At 45.5% G+C, this 20,113-nt stretch overlaps 1 protein-coding gene across 2 annotated transcripts in view; it reads left to right on the top strand.

Annotated features, from left to right (window-relative positions):
* Positions 1–20,113, top strand: part of VRK1 (VRK serine/threonine kinase 1) — a 288,098-nt gene that overhangs the window by 23,177 nt on the left and 244,808 nt on the right. For both annotated transcript variants that reach the window (XM_078660130.1, XM_078660131.1), the window contains exon 2: positions 17,007–17,237. In XM_078660130.1, coding sequence (XP_078516256.1) covers positions 17,012–17,237 — 226 coding nt within the window. In that variant the 5' untranslated portion in view covers positions 17,007–17,011. The remainder of the gene's footprint in view (positions 1–17,006; positions 17,238–20,113) is intronic.

Genomic DNA, 20,113 nt, shown 5'->3' on the forward strand with positions numbered 1-20,113 from the left:
ACTGCACCCGGACAGGTCTTAGTAATGTAGAACTCCAAATTCCTAAAGGCAAGTATAAAGATCTTCTCTGTCGTTGAGACCGTTAGGGTGCTTGGTGTTAAGCTCCAAGATGTATCTTGTCTCAAGAAGGCGGAGTTTGGCCTCGCGGTCACCTCCCCTCCTTGAGGGCTCAACACAGTCAATTAAGAAAAATTGGAGTTTATCAGGGATACCAAGATGTTTCTCCTGAAAGTGCCTGGCAACCGGGTAGTTCTGGTCGTGCCACGTTATTGCTCGTATGTGTTGGAGTATGCGCTTGTGGGCGGGCAGCTTAGTGCTGCCCACATATTGAAGCCCACAAGGGCATTCCAACACATAAATAGCAAACTCAGTTTTGCAATTAAGCCATTTTGTAATGGGGGTTGGATGCTGTTGGAAGGGGCTTTGGAAATGGGTTCTGTTAGTACCCTGGCGGCAGGCTTTACATTGGGGGCATGTTTTAAAGCCTTTCTTCAATGCCCCCCAAGTAGTGGAGATCTTGGGCTCTAAGGTGTTGCTCACCAAGGTTTTGGACATGGAAGGGGACTTCCTAAAAGTCAGGATGGGTTTGGTACCAATATTGGGACCGATTACAGGGTCACTACGGACCAAGTTCCAGTTTTTATTTACGATTTTTCGTAATGCCCCATGCTGGCGATTAAAAGCTAGAATGAGTCGTGGAGCACTCATTTGTCCCTTTTCTGTAATAGAATTCACCATGTTGTCTTTTCTAGATTTGGGAATGAGAGCCTCTTGCCTGCTTATAGAGTTAGAACGACGAATGGCTTTCGTAATAACATCTAAAGAATAGCCCCTTTCAAGGAAACGTGCTTTACATGCCTCTTGTGCGATAGCACATTCGGCATCAGTGCTGCAAATCCGCCGGATTCGGAGCATTTCCCCGAAAGGAATGCTTCGAATCAAATGGGCGGGATGTTGACTATTCGAATGCAGTATGGTATTGCCAGCACTGGGTTTCCGATAGAGCCTGGTATTCATGGTAGAATCCCTTACAAAAACCTCCACATCCAAAAAACAAATCACCTCAGAACCTAAATTTGCAGTGAAGTTGAGGTTGACATTGTTCACATTGATCAAATTAACAAAAGCCCTGGCATTTTCCTGATTACCTCTCCAAATAATAAAAACATCATCAATGTAGCGAAGATAAAGGGCGATGTTATTACACAAGGTCTCATGGTATTGAGTGGCCAGGACCTGCTCCTCCCACAGCCCGACGTGTAAACACGCGTAGCTGGGAGAGAAGCAGGCCCCCATTGCCACACCCCTTATCTGATGATGAATTACGCCATTGAAAATGAAAAAGTTCTGTTACAAGCACATTTTGGTCATTTCGATCAACATTTTGTTATGTGCAGTTGGATGAGGCAGGTCTTTATTGAGGTAATGGTCCAAGGCCTTAAGCCCATCTGCATGCCTAATGGACGTATAGAGGGATGAAACATCCAAAGTCATGAGCACCATGTCATCATCCCATATGAATTCTGCAAGTTTTGCCAGGAAATCAAAGGAGTCCTTTACAAAAGAACCCAGGTTCCTGACATGGTGCTGAAGAAAGAAATCAATGTATTTAGATACATGTTCCAAAGAACTGTCTATTGCCGAGATGATGGGGCGTCCGGGCGGTGTCACACTGTCCTTATGCACTTTGGGGAGTAAGTAGAAGGAGGGAATTACCGGATGTTCTTTCTTGAGGTATCTAAACTCCTCATGTGATAAGAGCCCTGCACTTCTCCAAATCTGAAGTTTGTTAATTTGTTCAGTCCAAGAGTTTTTCACAATTTGAATGTTACTTCTGCGATAGCATGATATATCGTTCAGTTGCAGTTCCGCTTGATCAAGATACATCTTTCTCGGCCAGAGGACGACATTCCCGCCCTTATCGGCCTCTTTTACAATGATGTCGTTGTTGGATCTCAGTTTCTTGATCATTTGGTAGTAACATTGATTTTGTTTAGAGATTTGAAATTTCTTTCTATTGATGGCGGTGTACAGGTGTTTGATATCACTCACTACAATCTCTTGAAAAGAATCCAAATTGTCATGGGCCATAATTGGCTGGAAAGTAGATTTGGGCTTAAAAGATGTCGTTTGACTCCCAAGATGTTCAAGTGGGACTTCCCTCAAGTTGCCCGCTGATGATTGTTGTTGTAAATCCCAAGTGGCTTGGCTTTGGGTGCTCTGGAAGGTAGGACTAGATGTTATAGTAGGTGGTATAGGATCCTTCGGATGTAATTCAAAGAATTTTTTACGTTTCAATTTTCTCGTGAATTTGTAAAGATCCATTCGAGTGTCCGCGTAATTCATGTTACAGGGCGGACAGTAAGAAAGTCCTAAACTTAATACCGCTGTTTCTGCGGGTGTAAGTTCCAAGTTTGTGAGATTAATCACTGATTTTGTTTTGGTTTGCGATTTCTTTTCTGGTTGCGCTTCCAATAGGTTGACTTGCCCTGATTGCTGTCGTTTGATGTTCCTGGAACAGCATTTCCGGCGTTCCCAGCGTTTGCGGTTTGCCCGCTGTTTTTTGGAGCGCGGGCTTTGTGTGAACGGAGAGTTTCCCGTCGATCCTGACACAGGCAATCCACCTCCTGCGCCAAGGAGAGTTTGGTAAACCCCAAAGCTGCATCGCGGTTGGGGTCCATTTCCGGGTCACTTTCCACCGCCGAACTTAAGCTTGAGAAAGAGGTTGCAGGGAGCAAGGTTTCTTCCCTTGTTTGTTGATTGGTCAAATTGGAGCGCGCTTTGGCTTTTACAGCGTCATACTTTTTAGCAAAAGTAAAAACCTGGCCATTCGCATAGTCAGCTCTGTCTCTTTCAAACTTGAATGTTTTCCTTCTCTTGATTGTTTCTTCCTCCTTAGCCAAGCGAATCATCATGTCTGCCCGTATCTTAGTAATGGCATCATTGGTTTCATGTTTGGAAATCTCATCCTCCAATGCATCTATTTTCAACTGGAGCTTTATGCGGTCGCTTTCGGCATATTTTACCAAAATGCGTAAGTATACCTTTGAGCAGTCAAGATTGGCTTCTGCCCATTCCGCTAGCATAGCCGGGTCCGGGTCATCATAACTGGGGGCAATGGTACTGCGCAAACCCCTAGGTACCCGCCCCACCTCCAAGTAGCGAGAGAGAGATCGATGCTCCCACCACTTGGACTGCTCTGCCCGCATTAGTCGCTCCAGTTGTTTAAAGAGGTCTTTAATTGTGGGAGTTCCCGTATCCTGTATTGATGGTGTGGCACTAATTGACCCCCCAGCCGGGGAATCAAGAAACATGGATTCAGCAGCCTGTGCACGATTGCGTAGTCTGTCGGCGGCCATTTCATAAAGCGCTATATGCTTTGGCTAGTATGTTCAACAGCACCAAAAACGGCAAACGGGTACCTGGAAATGAATGTCCTGCCCGTTGCCGCGCACCTTCTCACTGCTTGCTCCTGAGTGTTCTCCGGGGTTGTCGCGGCTCAGCTCCGGTCCCGTAGCAGATAGGAACACAGACTCTGGCCAACCGCCCACTGAAACACATTTACGGCCAAGCAGGGGCGTTGCTGCTTTCTCCACGCCAGAGAACGTAATGGAGTTCCAAGACCGGAACTACTGCTTCCTGCCGCGTTGCCCACGTCGAGAAGGGGTCATGCTCGTACCTGGAAAGCCTCGGTACCGTAGATTTCACAAGTTGTTGCTTCTGGTGGACCAAGAGCTCACCGTCAGTATTCCACAACAAAGAGCCGACCCAAAGATTGCTATATTTCAAACACGCAACTGCCCATACCAACTAACGCTTTGGGGAAGGCGCACGCAGGCTCGGGTGCTACCCGCTACTTGGACAACCCCATGGAGCGTAATATATATATATATATATATATATATATATATATATATATATATATATATATATATATATATATATATATATATATATATATATATATATATATATATATATATATATATATATATATATATATATATATATATATATATATATATATATATATATATATATATATATATATATATATATATATATATATATATATATATATATATATATATATATATATATATATATATATATATATATATATATATATATATATATATATATATATATATATATATATATATATATATATATATATATTTTAAATATTGATTATAAAATTGTGATGAAGTTATTATTCGGGTTGCCTAGTTTAATCCCACATTCCATACATCCTGAACAAGCAGGGTTCATATCCAGATGTTTGTTACGATAAAAATGTCTTTTTAATAAAAGCCCTTAATTATTGTTGTATCATGTCAATACATCTGTTGCCCCATTCTCTAGATTCTGAGAAAGCTTTTAATCTGGTAAACTGTATATATCTGAAAGAAGTCCGTTAAAAAAAAAAAAACCTTCCTCGCTCAGTTCACCAGTTTGGTTATGTCTTTATATCATAAGGCCAGCATCAGGATATTTGTTAATGTGGACTGTGTGGAGTCAGTGTAGTATTTACTTGGTAATTGCAACTTAAAGTTACACCAAGAGTGAAATAATTATTTAGAATAGAATTTCAAGAAACTATTTCTTAAGATTGACGCCATTTCAGTCACTGGAGGCACAGCTCGCTACCATTGGCATTTACAATGTATTCAGTAAAAATGGTAACTTTTCGCGTCATCTTGCCCTGAGTGCCCAACTGTGTGTATCTGGTATCCTGATGTTTGACATTTGGCCCTTGCCTCATGCTATTCTAGTGTGTGTACCTTCACCCGACTGAGCATTTTGGGCTTGTCCTGGACTCTGAGGGGTGCACCAACGGTGCCCTCATTTTTAGACAGAGGGCAACTGCCTGTGTCATTGGGTTTAGCATGTTGAGTGGTGGTGGTGTCATGCCATGTTTCAAAATCTGTAGCGTGGCCATACCTTATTGGAGTCTCTGGAGTGGAGCCATACTCACTCACTTGTGTATAGCTCAGCTTCTGAGTGCTTGCTCATGCCTTTCCACTACCAACCAGTGTCTGTTGAAGAATTTGTAGCCTGTGTGATCCACTCATTGTGTGTGTCAGTGAGCCAGGTTAATGGAGCCCAGTGGAATCCGGTTTGGGGCTGCATCTACCAAAAACGGAACCAGTCTGTGCAAAGCTTCAACTGTCATAGTGTCGAAGGCCCTGTTGGTGGGTCTGTGGACCAGCCGGCCCTGATGCAGACTACAACTAGTACCTAGTGGCCTTGAAAAACTGATTCACCTTATGAGGGGCTAAGAGACTTGAGACTGAGTTGCATATACATATTTTGTGTGATTGACCTTATGTGCTACGTTCACACTGCACCAGTTGACCACTAGCGATAGATTGGGGGGGTGAGGCACCTAGAACTAGTTGTTTGAACATCAGAGCATGATAAGTTCAGCACCTGCCAATGTTTGGCCCAGAGACAATTACTTTTTCTATTCGAAGTACTGTATATTGAGTTCCATTGTGTAATCATAGTCCTTCATCTATTCACTTCTGTGGGTCTGTTGATTGTTGAGGTTTGAGCTTGAGCACCCAGTTACCACGCTGAGAAGCCTATGCCTACTTACACCTTTCTACGCTGAGAGTCAAGTGCTGAAAGAGTTGTACTTGGCCCAGTTTCCAGAGTCGAAGTAGGATAGCCCCCGGATATCACAGGAAAACTACCTCTGACCCCAGACGGCCCATTATCCCCTAGCTACTCTGGCCCTCCCCCTGAACCCCCCCCTCCCCCCACGGGATCTGAAAGTAGCACTCACCTAATGCTATGTTTTCTATCAACCCCCTTCCTTGTTTTTTAGGTTTTGCCTGTCGATGCGCATGCGCATCGAACTTGCGAGACTATTGGGACTTAACCACTCTTTAACTAACTTGCAAGGAATCGTGGCGATTCCTTGCAGTGCCCGTGACTTTTAAGCTCAATGCGCATGCGCATTGAGCTTAAAAGCGCGTGCACATCAGTTCCCTCAGCCGCACTCCAGGCCCCTGCTGCTTTCACACCCTCTCCCCGCTCCGCCCCCTCCCCTGCCCGCCGTGTCGCATTTCTCCTCCCCCCTCCCCTTATTATTTTTTTTTTTTACCCGCTCCGCCCCCTCCCCTGCCCGCCGTGTCGCATTTCTTTTCTCCTCTTTGCTCCTCCAGCAGTTCTCTGTCACCTTTCCTTCTCTCCTCCCTTGTCCACCTTTTCATTGTTTTTGCCCACCTCTCCTCCAGTTGAACTCTGTCACTAGCTCCTTTCAGCCCCTTCTCATTCCAGTGTTTTCGGGTCCCATCTCATGCTTGTTATAAAGGGGCTGCCAAAAGCGTACTTACTCCCCTCACGACGCTCCTCCCGCTCCTACCCCTCCCCACTCTCTCTGCCAGCACACCTCCCCCTCCAGCATACAACACGAAATTCAGGCTCCGCCAGCTCGTCGATTTTATTTTAGTACCAACCAATTGAAAAGTCGCCAAACATATGCTTTACTTGAAGTTTGAATTATTTTACTTAGCTTGGGGCTGACGATTATTTGACAGTGAGCGCGACACGCATGAAAGGGTCTCCTTGAAGGAAATTCAGTTTCTTCAACAGGCACTCCGCTCCGCCCGCCCTCCCCTGCCTGCTGTGTCGCATTTCTTCAGGGCACCTCCCCATATCACTTCCCCAGCAGCATCTGTTCCCCAGCCTGCCTAGAGCAGCTCTTCCTGCTCCGCCCTCTCCCCACTCTCTCTCCCCTCACGACGCTCCTCCCGCTCCGCCCCCTCCCCACTCTCTCTCCCAGCACACCTCCCCCTCCAGCATACAACACGGAATTCAGGCTCCGCCAGCTCGTCGATTTTATTTTAGTACCAACCAATTGACATGTTCCTGTAACTTATTTAAAACTACCATATTTTATAAAACACAATTACGCCCAAATTATTTACTCATCACTTTCGCGGTGGCAAGTTTGCAATTCATGAAAGGGGGAATGGGAAGTCACCAAACATATGCTTTACTTGAAGTTTGACTTATTTTACTTAGCTTGGGGCTGTCGATTATTTGACAGTGAGCGCGACACGCATGAAAGGGTCTCCTTGAAGGAAATTCAGTTTCTTCAACAGGCACTCTGCTCAGCACCCCACCCTTCCCACACACGTGACTGCTGCCTTCTTTTAAGCTACAAATGAAGCGTACTTACTAACACTCAAACCTTCCTGCCTGAACAATTACCTTAACCGGCATATTACACCAGGCTCCAGCACGTGTGACGTGTGGAGTTCAATCTCTTACCTAAATGTCATTTCAAAGTCACATCTGAAAAGAGCTTGCTTATAATGTATAATGGCGCTGACGCATGGCTGATATAGTTCACGTGATAAATAATGATAAACTTGTAACTTTCATTGTTTTACGCACAATTTCCGCAGGAGCATGATAAAAATTAAAACGTAGGCACTCACCCACGCAACGCCACTCACCCACTCAACAACACTCACACATGCAACGCCACTCACCCACGCAACGCCACTCACTCAAAGCAACACCACTCACCCACGCAACGCCACTCACCCACGCAACGCCACTCACCCACGCAACGCCACTCACCCACGCAACGCCACTCACCCACGCAACGCCACTCACCCACGCAACGCCACTCACCCACGCAACGCCACTCACCCACGCAACGCCACTCACCCACGCAACGCCACTCACACATGCAACGCCACTCACACATGCAACGCCACTCACCCACGCAACGCCACTCACTCAAAGCAACGCCACTCACCCACGCAACGCCACTCACCCACGCAACGCCACTCACCCACGCAACGCCACTCACCCACGCAACGCCACTCACCCACGCAACGCCACTCACCCACGCAACGCCACTCACCCACGCAACGCCACTCACCCACGCAACGCCACTCACCCACGCAACGCCACTCACCCACGCAACGCCACTCACCCACGCAACGCCACTCACCCACGCAACGCCACTCACCCACGCAACGCCACTCACCCACGCAACGCCACTCACCCACGCAACGCCACTCACCCACGCAACGCCACTCACACATGCAACGCCACTCACCCACGCAACGCCACTCACCCACGCAACGCCACTCACCCACGCAACGCCACTCACCCACGCAACGCCACTCACCCACGCAACGCCACTCACCCACGCAACGCCACTCACCCACGCAACGCCACTCACCCACGCAACGCCACTCACCCACGCAATAACACTCACCCATGCAACGCCACTCACCCATGCAACGCCCATGCAACGCCACTCACCCACGCAACGCCACTCACCCACGCAACGCCACTCACCCACGCAACGCCACTCACCCACGCAACGCCACTCACCCACGCAACGCCACTCACCCACGCAACGCCACTCACCCACGCAACGCCACTCACCCACGCAACGCCACTCACCCACGCAACGCCACTCACCCACGCAACGCCACTCACCCACGCAACGCCACTCACCCACGCAACGCCACTCACCCACGCAACGCCACTCACCCACGCAACGCCACTCACCCACGCAACGCCACTCACTCAAAGCCACTCACACCCACGCAGTGCCACTTTCACCCACACTGTACAGTGCACAATAGGTCTCGCAGTAGGAAAGTTGGAGCTATTGGTTTTGTAAATGACAAAGCCCTTTATGTTTTTAACATGAAAACAAAAATAAAAGGCATTGTTATTTGCAATTGTAATAGCTCCAACTTTCCTACTGCGAGACCTATTGGCAACGCCAGTGCTTGTTAGTAACAGTTTCCTTAATAGACTAAACAGGGTGTTGATGGGCTTTGTTTGTATGAATCAGAGCCCTTTAGCGCTGGTGTCCTGTAGCTTTATCCTATTCGGAGCCAAAACTGATCATCATGTACCGCCATTTAGCACTTGGCTGTCAAGAAAGTAAAGTCAAGCAGTCCTAGCCTTTCTTGGAGAGGTGATATGAGATTAGAAACTTAGCACTCCATACATATCAAGTGGCTGTCAGTAAATCGCTGCCTAGCCAATACTTTGGTTTATAAAAGAAAAGTACCTTTTTACTACACACAGATGTAGAAATATTGACCATAATCAACAGACAGCGTTTCTTATGGGTACTAGTGAAAGTAGTATTCAGGGTGTCCTTTCAAGTAAAGTCTGTGGTAGTAAAGTGCAATGGCCCATTTCTATGTGAAGTGGAATCTCTGTGGACCTAAGAGGAGCTCATGTACTTAATTTTCCTTTCAGTCACTCGATAGTCACTCAATAATGACCCAGTAGATAAACCCTCTCGTTTTGGCTCAATGTCTTGGTATTTTCCTGTATCGTCAAGTTTGTTATCTCTCTGTGAGAAGGGCATGCTTGCAAGTATGGTGTCAGTGGTGGCATACCATCACATTGGTGTGCATCCGAGACAACCCAGTATGGGGAAGTGGACCTGTGTCTGTTCCAGCTCAGCTCACATGTTTGCTCCTGTGCGTTGAGTTTGCAGAGTCCTGCCAGTCTCAAGTCAGTAGCATCAGTTCTAGCACTAGTGAAGAGGAGGCTTTATCTGATTTGCATTTCTTGCGTATCTGGTGGTTCTTGGGCGTGGGTTCTTTCTTGGGCCTAGTCACAACCCACCAGCCAAACAAGCTAGGTACCCAAGCTGGGTGGCAGCGGGGATGTCCTTGTTCTGGTGCAGTTTCTTCATCTTGCATAGGCTCCTTCACAGCCCCTATCATTTACAAGAACATCTTTCCTATCCCATGCAGTGCCCCGCCTAAGCATATGGTCATCTTGGTCCCAGAAGTTGGGGACTACCTGGTGGACTACCTGGTGGACTTTTGAAGTTTCTGACCCAGCTTTCTACTCGAGCAGACAGACGTGTATTCCTGCATTTCAGTTCTGTGACACTTTCTGGGAATTTCTGTCTGTACTTTGCTGTCTACTCACAGAATGACCTTGCCATGGTCTTTGTCCAGAGTGTTAGCAGAAAGGTGGATTAGAGCTGGGAGTTACCTGGTAGGAGAAACCCAAAACAAGGGCACAAAAGGTATGTGAACTGTCCAACTCAGCTACAGTTGAACTAGTGGTGAGTTGCCTAAACTGTGTCCAGTGTGGCCCACTAAAAAGATACCTGGAATGTGTAAGGGTGTCTTAGAAATCACAACTCGTGTCTAGGATGTCTCTGACCCTCAATCTTAGGTGCCACTTAGTCTGTAACATAGATAATGCAAGCCAGGGTGACCATGGCCCCATGCACCTCACTCAGTCTATGCCCTTCTTCCACTCACGTAGACAGCTCACACATGCAATATCAATGTCCTTCTCAGAAGAGTGAATGTTCTGGTTTTGGGGGACGGGCAGACAAAATTAAAAACATGAGAGAGTTCAGTAGACACCTCTCCCTAGCAGGTGGCCAATGCCGGTCATGCAGCTGTAAACACCAAGTTACCACCACTGTCAGTTCTCTACTCTGCAGCGCTGTGACATGACAGTACTAATTATTTTCAACAGGAAAGTGCCACTTTGATTGCAAAGCCCCACTCTTGGTCTCACTCCATTTTCCAGAAGGGCCTCAGCACACACGTGATTATCATGTGTACTGAGGAGGTGAAAAACGCTCCAGCTTGCTATGGGGAACTTGAGGGAGGAATGTATGCTCTCCAGAGTCATGCAGCTTTTTATATACGCCAGCAAAACACTAAGGGTTGCCAGGCTTAAATTATGCGCTAAACTGGAGCTCAAATTTCTAGGCTGGAGACACAATCACCAAATTAGATATTATATTATGTGGGCATTATTTCAAAACTATAGACTCTGGTTTAAAGAGCTCCCATCGTTAGGAGAGGAAGTGTGCATCTGACTCTGGGGAATCTGAGTTTTACCAGTTTCCTCCTCATTAAACGTCCTTAGGAATGGGAAATTAAAGGATTCATAGAGACTGAATTTTGCATTGACACTATTTGCAGTGACCTACCCAAACCTTTTGCATTTACCCTCTTGTTTTCTGAATCCTTTTTTGTTAGCTTTTAGGACTTAGCACACTTTACCACTTCCAACCAGTGCTGAGGTGTGTGTCCCTCCTTTAAACTTGGTCAAATTAGCTTACACCCAATTGGCATATTTTAATGTACGTGTAAGTCCCTAGTAAAGTTTTATGCCACCCACTTCAGTAGCCCTTTAAACATGTCACAGGCCTGCCATTGCAGCCTGTGTGTGCCGCTTTTAAACTACTGTTTCTAACTGGCAAAATAAACCTTTTTTCCCAGGCCTATACCTTCCTTTTTAATACATAGGTCACTCCTAGGGAAGGCCCTAAATAGCTCATAGGGCAGGTTGCCCGGATTTTAAAACTTTGTGCATGTACTTTTAACTTTTATGTTTCCCATTAGTGAAAAACTTTTACATTCATTTTTCACTACTGCAAGGCCTGCCTGCCTCCCCCACGGGCTAATATTGGGTTAACTTGTTACTTTGCATAAGTTATTACTTTCAATTGGGAGCAGGTATTACTGTTGAGCTTGGGGTCTAAAGAGTTGTTAAAGTTGAATTTTGAGGTCACAATTCTGAAAATGCCACTTCTAGTCAGTTGACATTTTCTTGTCCCATCCATTTGGTGCCTATATTCTGGGTCACTTGACTAGGTGCTGCTGGCAGTTGGTCTTTGTATATTGCTCCCAGACATTGAGGCAAAGAGGGAATATCTATTGGCAGGATAGGCCATCACTGACTTGATGCGGGGTGGGAGATATCCCCTACTAAACTTGCACATCACACTCAACCTCTGCCTGAGCACACTCACAAAGGGTTTGACAATAGTCTTTTGTGACCCCAGGCAAGCTGGGGCCTAGGCAGGGAGGCAAGAAATTCCAAACACCTCTGGGGTGGAAACCTCCAGAACCTTCTCTTACACCAGGTCTAAATATTAGACCCTCACACCCAACGCTTCAGTACACATCTGTACCTGTGGAAGACTTTAAAGGACTGCTGTGCTTCTGCCAGAGTGAAAATGACTGGACCTGCATCTTGATCCCAGTACCACCAGAGTGACTCCAAGGGCTGGTTGGCTGGCCTCTTAATCGGAGCCTCAGGGACAGAAAAGGATCCAACCAAGCACCTGGACTCTGTCTGCTGTGATTCCTACCACCCTACACTCACACCCCCTCACTGGCACGCATCATACAGCTTTAAGATCAAAAGATCTACGCCATAGAGCCCCCACTGAGTGCACAGATGGTAAAGAGTCTAAGGGACCTCGAGACAGTTTTATGGGGTGGTGGTTCCCATGACACATTATAAACAGGGGAGCAATGGTGAGTGTCACTGTACTGTGATAGCTTCAATAAGCGTTAAATGAGGTCAACAAGTTTCATGCCTAGATTCCAGGAGAGGTAGTGGCATTTCATCAGGACCGAGTGAGAACCTACTCTATCTACCCTTCTAGGGAATGGGGCCCAAAATTAATATAGGGCCTCCACTCATAGGTTAATACTGCACCTGCTGTGGTGCAAGAGGGGGATCCAAGGGGAGACAGAGGACAATGCCTTGCTGCAGGGGGAGAAAGTGGATCTTGCGGTATACTAGCCATGGACCTACCCTCCTCTGCTGACATGTAGGTCTTGGACTTTTTTTAACCACCCACTGTCTCACCTCACTTGCATGCATCATCCCTCTTTAAGATCGAAAGATCTGCCATTGTGGGGCTTGTCGGGCATTGCAGCGTCGGTTCGACGAGGAGCACACTATGATGAAACATGACTCTACCGGCTGTGTGAGGGCATTTTGATCTGATAATTCAGGTCCCCCTTTCCCGGAATCCTTCAGACCAGACCCCCTGACTATTTTGCTAGGGTCTCCCTCCAGTCTGATGAACTGTCCCCCATATGATAATTTACTGTTCGGTTAAGAGCATGTGTGCCGGACTGTTTTTTAAAGAAATCGCTCCTTGTCCCCTCCCTTGATTACTGGCATAAATACTTTTTATATTGCCTCTAAGGTAAGCATGACTGCTTTTGTGCCAAGCTATCAGAAGGTTAAGCTCAGGTTTGTCTGGGGTTTCCTTGTGATTTAACTCTGACCGAAATTATGGCTGCTGCTTGAGTAGGATTTCACCCCCCTCAACCAGTGACCCAATTTACTACACTTTGCAAATCATTTGCAGAACTGGAAGAAGAATATGGTCTCTCTTTTGGCTGAAATTTCTATAAATACCATTAAAAGCCTTGTCTTTTAATACTCTCCCAAAATGCTCACTTTCTAAATACATGCAGAAGCCTGAAAGCAGAATTAGTGGTTGGAGGCTGGGGGTAGGGTTTTTAGTGACGTCGGGAAAATTGGTGCTCAGACTAATGCATGTGGTGTTCTGAAATGAAAAGGCCCTGTATGGGTGCGGTGCTGCCAGGTCGGGGGAATCACCCAATAACCCCAGGGATTTGTATGAATCAAAGGATCTACACTGCAAAATGAAAATAGTCCTGGGCACACGAATGGAGATATCACAATGTTGTGGAAGTCTTTGAATAAATAACAATTGCTGTGGTCGACACCAGTATGAAGTATGCAAGGGTATTTAATGAGGCAACGACTGTATTGCAACAAACAACCAGCTGGTTGTGATATCTCCATTACATGTGCCCAGGACTATTCTCAAAATTAGTGTTTGTTTGCTTTCCAAATAAAATGCACTAAATAATGTGTAATTAAAAAAAAACTGAAAAAACCTTCTGCTAAACTATTGAAAAACCTTTATTGGAAGCACGGAAATAAATTAGGAGTCCAATTCTGAAAATTCCAAAAGTGCACCCACAGGTATATGTCTTGCATTGGTGCATATTTAAGAATTTCAGGAATTCACAAAAAGTAGGCCTTGAAAACATACTCTTAGGAAACATTTGTGAGTTCCATTTTTAGGTCCCCCCTGCAGGAAGCATGCACGCACTGTATATTTGCAACAATCTGTTGTTTTAGAACACTCTAAAAAAAGGGGCTTTAGCCCGCCCATTACTTAACATTGGTTGGTTTCATCGTCCCTCAAATTGCCTTGCTTCTCATTGGGCAGCAGTTCAGACTTCACTTTTTATGTTTGTCCATTTGACCAAGCTTGGTCCAAGTACTGATTAATGTTTTTATTGACTTACTTCTGCTGCTCGTGCTCAAATGGGGGACTTTGTAATTATTTCTTCTGTCATATTGCTTCCTCCTTTGTTACGTGGTGCCTCGTCTCTCCCATCCTCTCCCTCAAGTGTTGTTGCAGCTGCCCATCCTACCACCATCATTTGTTAGCCCTGTCCAAACAGTTTAATCGCTGAAAAACTGCAACTGCCCAAGCATATAAAGCGTGTGCACAGCCATAGACCTTGCACATTTGCATTGCAAATCCTTCACTTATTTGTCATGGTTAACAAATTTGCATAACACCTTGGCTACAACTACCTTCAATCACTAACACCCTTACCTCTTTCCTACCCAGTCTTTCTCTGCTGCTGCTAAGGTGCCGAGATCATCAGAGCAGTAGCCTACACTCAGCAGTCATTATGCAGATGATGGTATTTGACTATGACCGTGCACTGAAGCCTACAAACCAGGCCCCAGTGCCAGTGCTCCCTCCCTAAAACGGATACACGTGCGTTGGCAACCCCAATTGGCAAGGACTTTGACCCCCCCCCTTATAAGTCCCTAGTATATGGTACCAGTGGTACACAGGCCATTGGTGTCAAAGGGGTCACCAGAGCCTAAAGCACTGTTTGTGCCTCCCTGAGTGACCCAAGTAAACTGTTGGCAGCAGGCCTCCGATTGCAGACTGCAGAAGCAGTGCAAACTGCTTGAACTCGACTTTGTCCTCACCATGTGTGGCAAAGTCAATGCACTCTTTTTAATATATGCCAGCCACCCCTGAGGAAGGTCTCCTGAGCCCAGGACGCCGAATACACTATATTAAAAGTGAAGACTTAAGAGTGAAAGCTTATATGTAAACGAGCAAAGTTGGCAGCTCCATTATGGTGCCACCAAAATGTCATGTTGACTATCAAACAACGTGCTTCCTCACCCCTGACCCAAATCTTGTCTCAACGACTATGTGGCATGCACCCATGTGACTACCTCAGAGTTACCCACCTGGTTGCCCCACTGCCAAAGCAGGAGTATGACCCCCTACCAGGAGGTGGGAATTCTCCCAGGAGTCAGAAACAATAGCCTGGACAGGAAGGAGATCACACCTCTCTCCCTCCCTCCCTGACTGAATGGTTAGTGTAGTGGCACATCAGGGTGGTGCGCTTTAAAGCGTTCACAGCCTGTGATATGCAACCAGGCTGCCTCCCATAGGAGGAAATAGCATATCCTCTTCCCCAGGTACATTTGCACCCGAGCAGGCGGGAAGCTTGGGTATTCAAGAGGTATACACCCCCAGAAGGCTAGCCACACCTCTATGGGTGGGCTACCTGGTCTGTACAGCTGAGGAAAGACCTCAGCCATTTTTAAAAGTGGTAGACGAGGGTTCTAGGTAGAAAAAGGTGACAACCCCCACCCTCCCTACCCCAGATGTGGTCACCTCAAGGACAGATTCGCCGCTTGGGCATGTAGCCCATTGGCCACTGTCTCACACACCCCATGCATTTAGGATTTAAGGGCCATCCATGACACCAAAACCTCAGTTCTGATCTTACTTGCAACAAAGGACACAAGAAGAGACCAGAGTCTGCAACAGACTATTAAAGCCTTACTGCTCTTTGCCACTCTACCAGGACTGAGCTATAGCTTTATTATTGTAAATCCTTCTATGGGGTATTGAGAGTATTGCATGGTGAGGCCTAACCAGCATCACCACATAGTACTCCACCTTCCTACAGGGTCTAATGCCCAAAACCAGCCAATGCGCACAGAAATGATTGGGCTCCATTAATGAAAAGGCTCACCAGTTCTAGTCAAAGTGTCACTCCATTAATATGCAAAGCTACCAGCCACCTAATCTCAAACATTGTTTGCTTAATTGCTCTCTCAAGGCAAAAGTGATGACTAGCATTGGCAAAGTCTATAGGTCTCGCCTATGCGCTGGCGCGTCATAGCACCTTTTTTCAAACTTTATTTTTAGCCATGCTACACAGCTGCGCTGCAGTAAAACATGGCTAAAGGACACTGGGAAAGTCAATAGCTCTTGTATAGACGAAACTGCTTGGCTTTGCCAGTGCTTGTTGCATGAACAAATATACATAGGCACATTTGCTCCTGCGAAAATCTGCTCAGTGATTGTAAAGTCACTTTCTTTACACCACTCGGTTGCCCACCAAGTAAATGTTTACTTTTGCTCTTGTTGAGAGTAAATTTCCAGTGTTTCCCAGCATCAGAAGAGGTGGTGAATACTGTTAAGCATGCAACATGCGGATATGCAGAAACTCGCATGGCATTCCAATCCGGAGTGTACAGTCTCCCGCCTGCTCCAGTCCCTGTGTGTAGATTTGGCAGAGGTGGCAAAATCAGTTTTGCTAGAATACAAGCCATGATATATGAGCCCTTTCATAATCAGAGAGGCTATTCTCAAAGTGCTGATATGAAAGCCCTACCATAGTTTGACACTTCACTGCATATCGCCTAAAGTGTGTATGTGTTTGTATTTTTTTTATTTCAACGAGATAAGGAGATTTCTGTAGCACGTTGATAATTTATTAAATTCTACACCCTTGTTATGTGACTTATCCTTTTAAGAGACCATGATAAATCCTAATCTTTTAAATTGCTCTACTGTTCTTGGGTTGTTATGAGCCAGAATATATGCATTATGGCGAGCGCCAATGCCCCATTAACACCTTAATTTAACAGTTTCAAAACTCACTAACTTAATAAGGAGATTTCTGCAAAGAACCCGGGTGGGGAGTTATCCTGCAACTTTGACAAGTTGGTTTAACTGTTAGAAAGTCTTTTGCCAGTGACTTGTGAATTTTGTTTTGGAGGGTCCAGGGGGCGTACCATCTAAATGCTGAAGTGCACCATCGTATTGTAATATTTGTTTTGCTTTTTTGTAGTGAAAATGCTTCGTAAAAAAGATGTACCAGCTGCAAGGAAGTCTCCAGCTCAAGCCGCAAGAAAGGCCTCGGTTTCAGCAGTGAAAAAGGTCCCAAGTACAAAAAGGGCCCCTGCAAAGAGAAAATTAGCAGAAGAGTTCCTCCCTGGCGAGGTATTAACTGATGGAGCAAAAAAGCAGTGGAAGTTAGGAGTGCCTGTGGGCCAGGGTGGCTTCGGACGCCTTTATCTTGGTGAGTGCTTACAAAGGCTATTAACATTTTTTCAGGTTTGTTTCCTTCTATTCAATTTGCCCTTCAAAGTGTCTCAGCTATCATTCGGAAAGATGGTTGTGTAGATTGACGTGAAATGAGCATTGACAAAGCCAATATTGCTGACAGTTTGTATGCCAATGCAGACCTATTGGCTTTGCTTGTGCCTTTTGCTGGTGGTAAACTTTGGCAAAAAAAGGCATGATGACATGTATGCACAGGCTAGTTTGATGACTATATGCATGCATCACATTGCATTCACAAGTATATGGTATAGCGTGGCTGCCATTTGTCTTATTCCTTTTTTTATTTTTTATTTACCGTTCCAAGATGGTGAAGGCCAATCTTGAATCTGTAAAAACAAAAATAGAAGGCCAATCTTGAAGTGGAAAAAAACCCATAATAATTTAAATAGGTGTGTTTTTTTAAAAAAAAGGAGTGTCTCAACAGCAAATTGTAACTGCCTTACCCTTCAAAAAACGTTCAAAAAAGTATTTTCTTTTTAAATAAGACACACTACGACATGAAGGACAGCGAAGCAGAATGTTGGAAATGCCAACATTTATTGGGAAGCAAAGAAACTAGGAGCAACCATAAGAGGCAACTGTAAACAAAAAAACAAACACAAGAAAAGCAAAATACGAGGGGAAGAAGAGAGCAATGTAAATCATGTGTGCTGATGTGCGAAAGGGGCGAAATCATGAAATCACATGAGTGCCATTGAGTAATGAATGAAAAATGTACTTCCCTGAATGCACTTAATGGAAGGACACAGACACCATCCAATCAGAATGCAATAAAGAAGAAATGCCCCAGAGGTGGAAGAAACCAAGAATAATGAGGAAAACCATCAATTTAGAATAGCATGGGGCTGATTGCATATATTTTAATGTATTGATAACAAAGGGTCTTCGACAATAGACAGTTAAAGCTGTCTGTAGACAACACCTAGAAACCACCAATGTTGAAATTTATGGCTGAAAAGCGTGAAATGACAAGTACCATAACCGAGAAACATTAAATTATTACGGGATTGGCTAAGCCTTCTCAGACTATTTTAGAAGAGGAGACGCAAATGCGTTAGTGTGAACAAACACCTTGCACTTATCTCCGATATCATCTCAGAATTTTGAGTAATTCAATTTCAAAATAAAATTGGAAAGGACTACTGGGAGATCTGTCATCCTTGGTATTGTCTTCGCACATATTTTATGCTTTCACCCCTCCTCTTTTCTGAATTTTGTGCGTGTGCTCTCTACTTACAGTACGAAAGTGTGTGTGCTCTCGCCTATTGACTTACACATGATTGTCATATTTAATTTATTTATAAACTCCTAAATTTATGGTACTTCATGTACCCAGGGCCTGTAAATTAAAGGCTATCAATGGGCCCGCAGCACTCATAGTGCCACTCACTTAAGAAGCGCTTGAAACAGGTCTCAGGCCTGCCGTTACAGCCTGTAGTGCAGTTTTGAAACTGCCAATTCGGCCTGGCAAAATTGGTCTTTTGCCAGGCCTACACCTTCCTTTTAGGTGTCGCCTGAGCCAATGCGCTTGCGCATTGCTCTGGCGAGATTATTGTAAGGGGAAAAGAACAGTCTACCAAAATGGCGGATTAGAAACAGTTCATGTGATCTATGCACGTGCACAAACCAGCCACGTCACACACCACCATTTGTCTGTGCCTCGCATCAGACTTTAAAGGCTGCCGCTCCCCCCGCCATCAGACTTCAAAGGCTGCCGCTCCCCCGCCCTCCCGCATCAGACTTCAAAGGAATGCGCTCCTACTCCCACGCCCCAGCTATGCAGAGTGCATGTTTTGCCTGTGTGCTTGCATCTTCCTTCCTTGGCCCTGGGTGTTTTCCGTGTTCTCCCATTCAGTGCCTTCTCGACCCCGTACTTGATTGCTGTCCAAGCCCCAGCCCTCGCTGTCTCTATCATTATACACTCTCCCAGTGTTTTCCTGTTTCCCCTTGCTTTTTCCCGGCTCCATCATTCTGTGCTTTGAAACTGAACGTTCTTTGTAGCACTCAACCCTGCGTGTTCTTAGCTTCAGTCTCTGTGCTGCTGCACCACATCACTCGGGGACGCCACCACATCACGCGGGGATGCCACCGCATCACGTGGGGGCGCCACCGCATGCATCACGCGGGGGCGCCACCGCATGCATCACGCGGGGGCGCCACCGCATGCATCACGCGGGGGCGCCACCGCATGCATCACGCGGGGGCGCCACCGCATGCATCACGCGGGGGCGCCACCGCATCCATCAGCACTACAACAGCACTGTCCTTGCTTGCTACCAATAAGCATTGCCATAGCCAATAGGACTCGCATTAGGAAAATGTAAGCTATTGGCTTTGTGAATAACAATGCTATTAATTTATATATTTTCAAAGCCAACTCATATTTAAAAAATGTGTCATTTACAATACCATTAGCTCACACTTTCCTAATGCGAGACCTATTGCATTGCAAATGCTTGTTAAAACACATAAGTCACCCATACAGTAGACCCTAAACAGCCTATGGGGCAGGGCATATATATATATTTAAGTAGGACATGCCTTTTTATTACATTTTCATGTCCTGGTAATGAAAAACTCCTAAATTCGTTTTTCACTACTACCTAGCTCTCCCATTGGATAACATTTGATTATCGTATTACATTTAATAAGTACTAACTTTATATTGGGAACAGATAGGAATGTCCAGTTTAGACTCCGTTGAATTTTAATTTAAAATCCTCTTTAATGGTAAAGTAAAAATTCTGAAAATGCCACTTTTATAAAGTTGGTATTTTCTAGACCTAGTTATTTGGTGCCTGCTCATGGGTCACATGCCTGTTAATTGTTTGG

Source organism: Lissotriton helveticus, chromosome 9 (assembly GCF_964261635.1).
Source record: "Lissotriton helveticus chromosome 9, aLisHel1.1, whole genome shotgun sequence".
Lineage (NCBI taxonomy): Eukaryota > Metazoa > Chordata > Amphibia > Caudata > Salamandridae > Lissotriton > Lissotriton helveticus.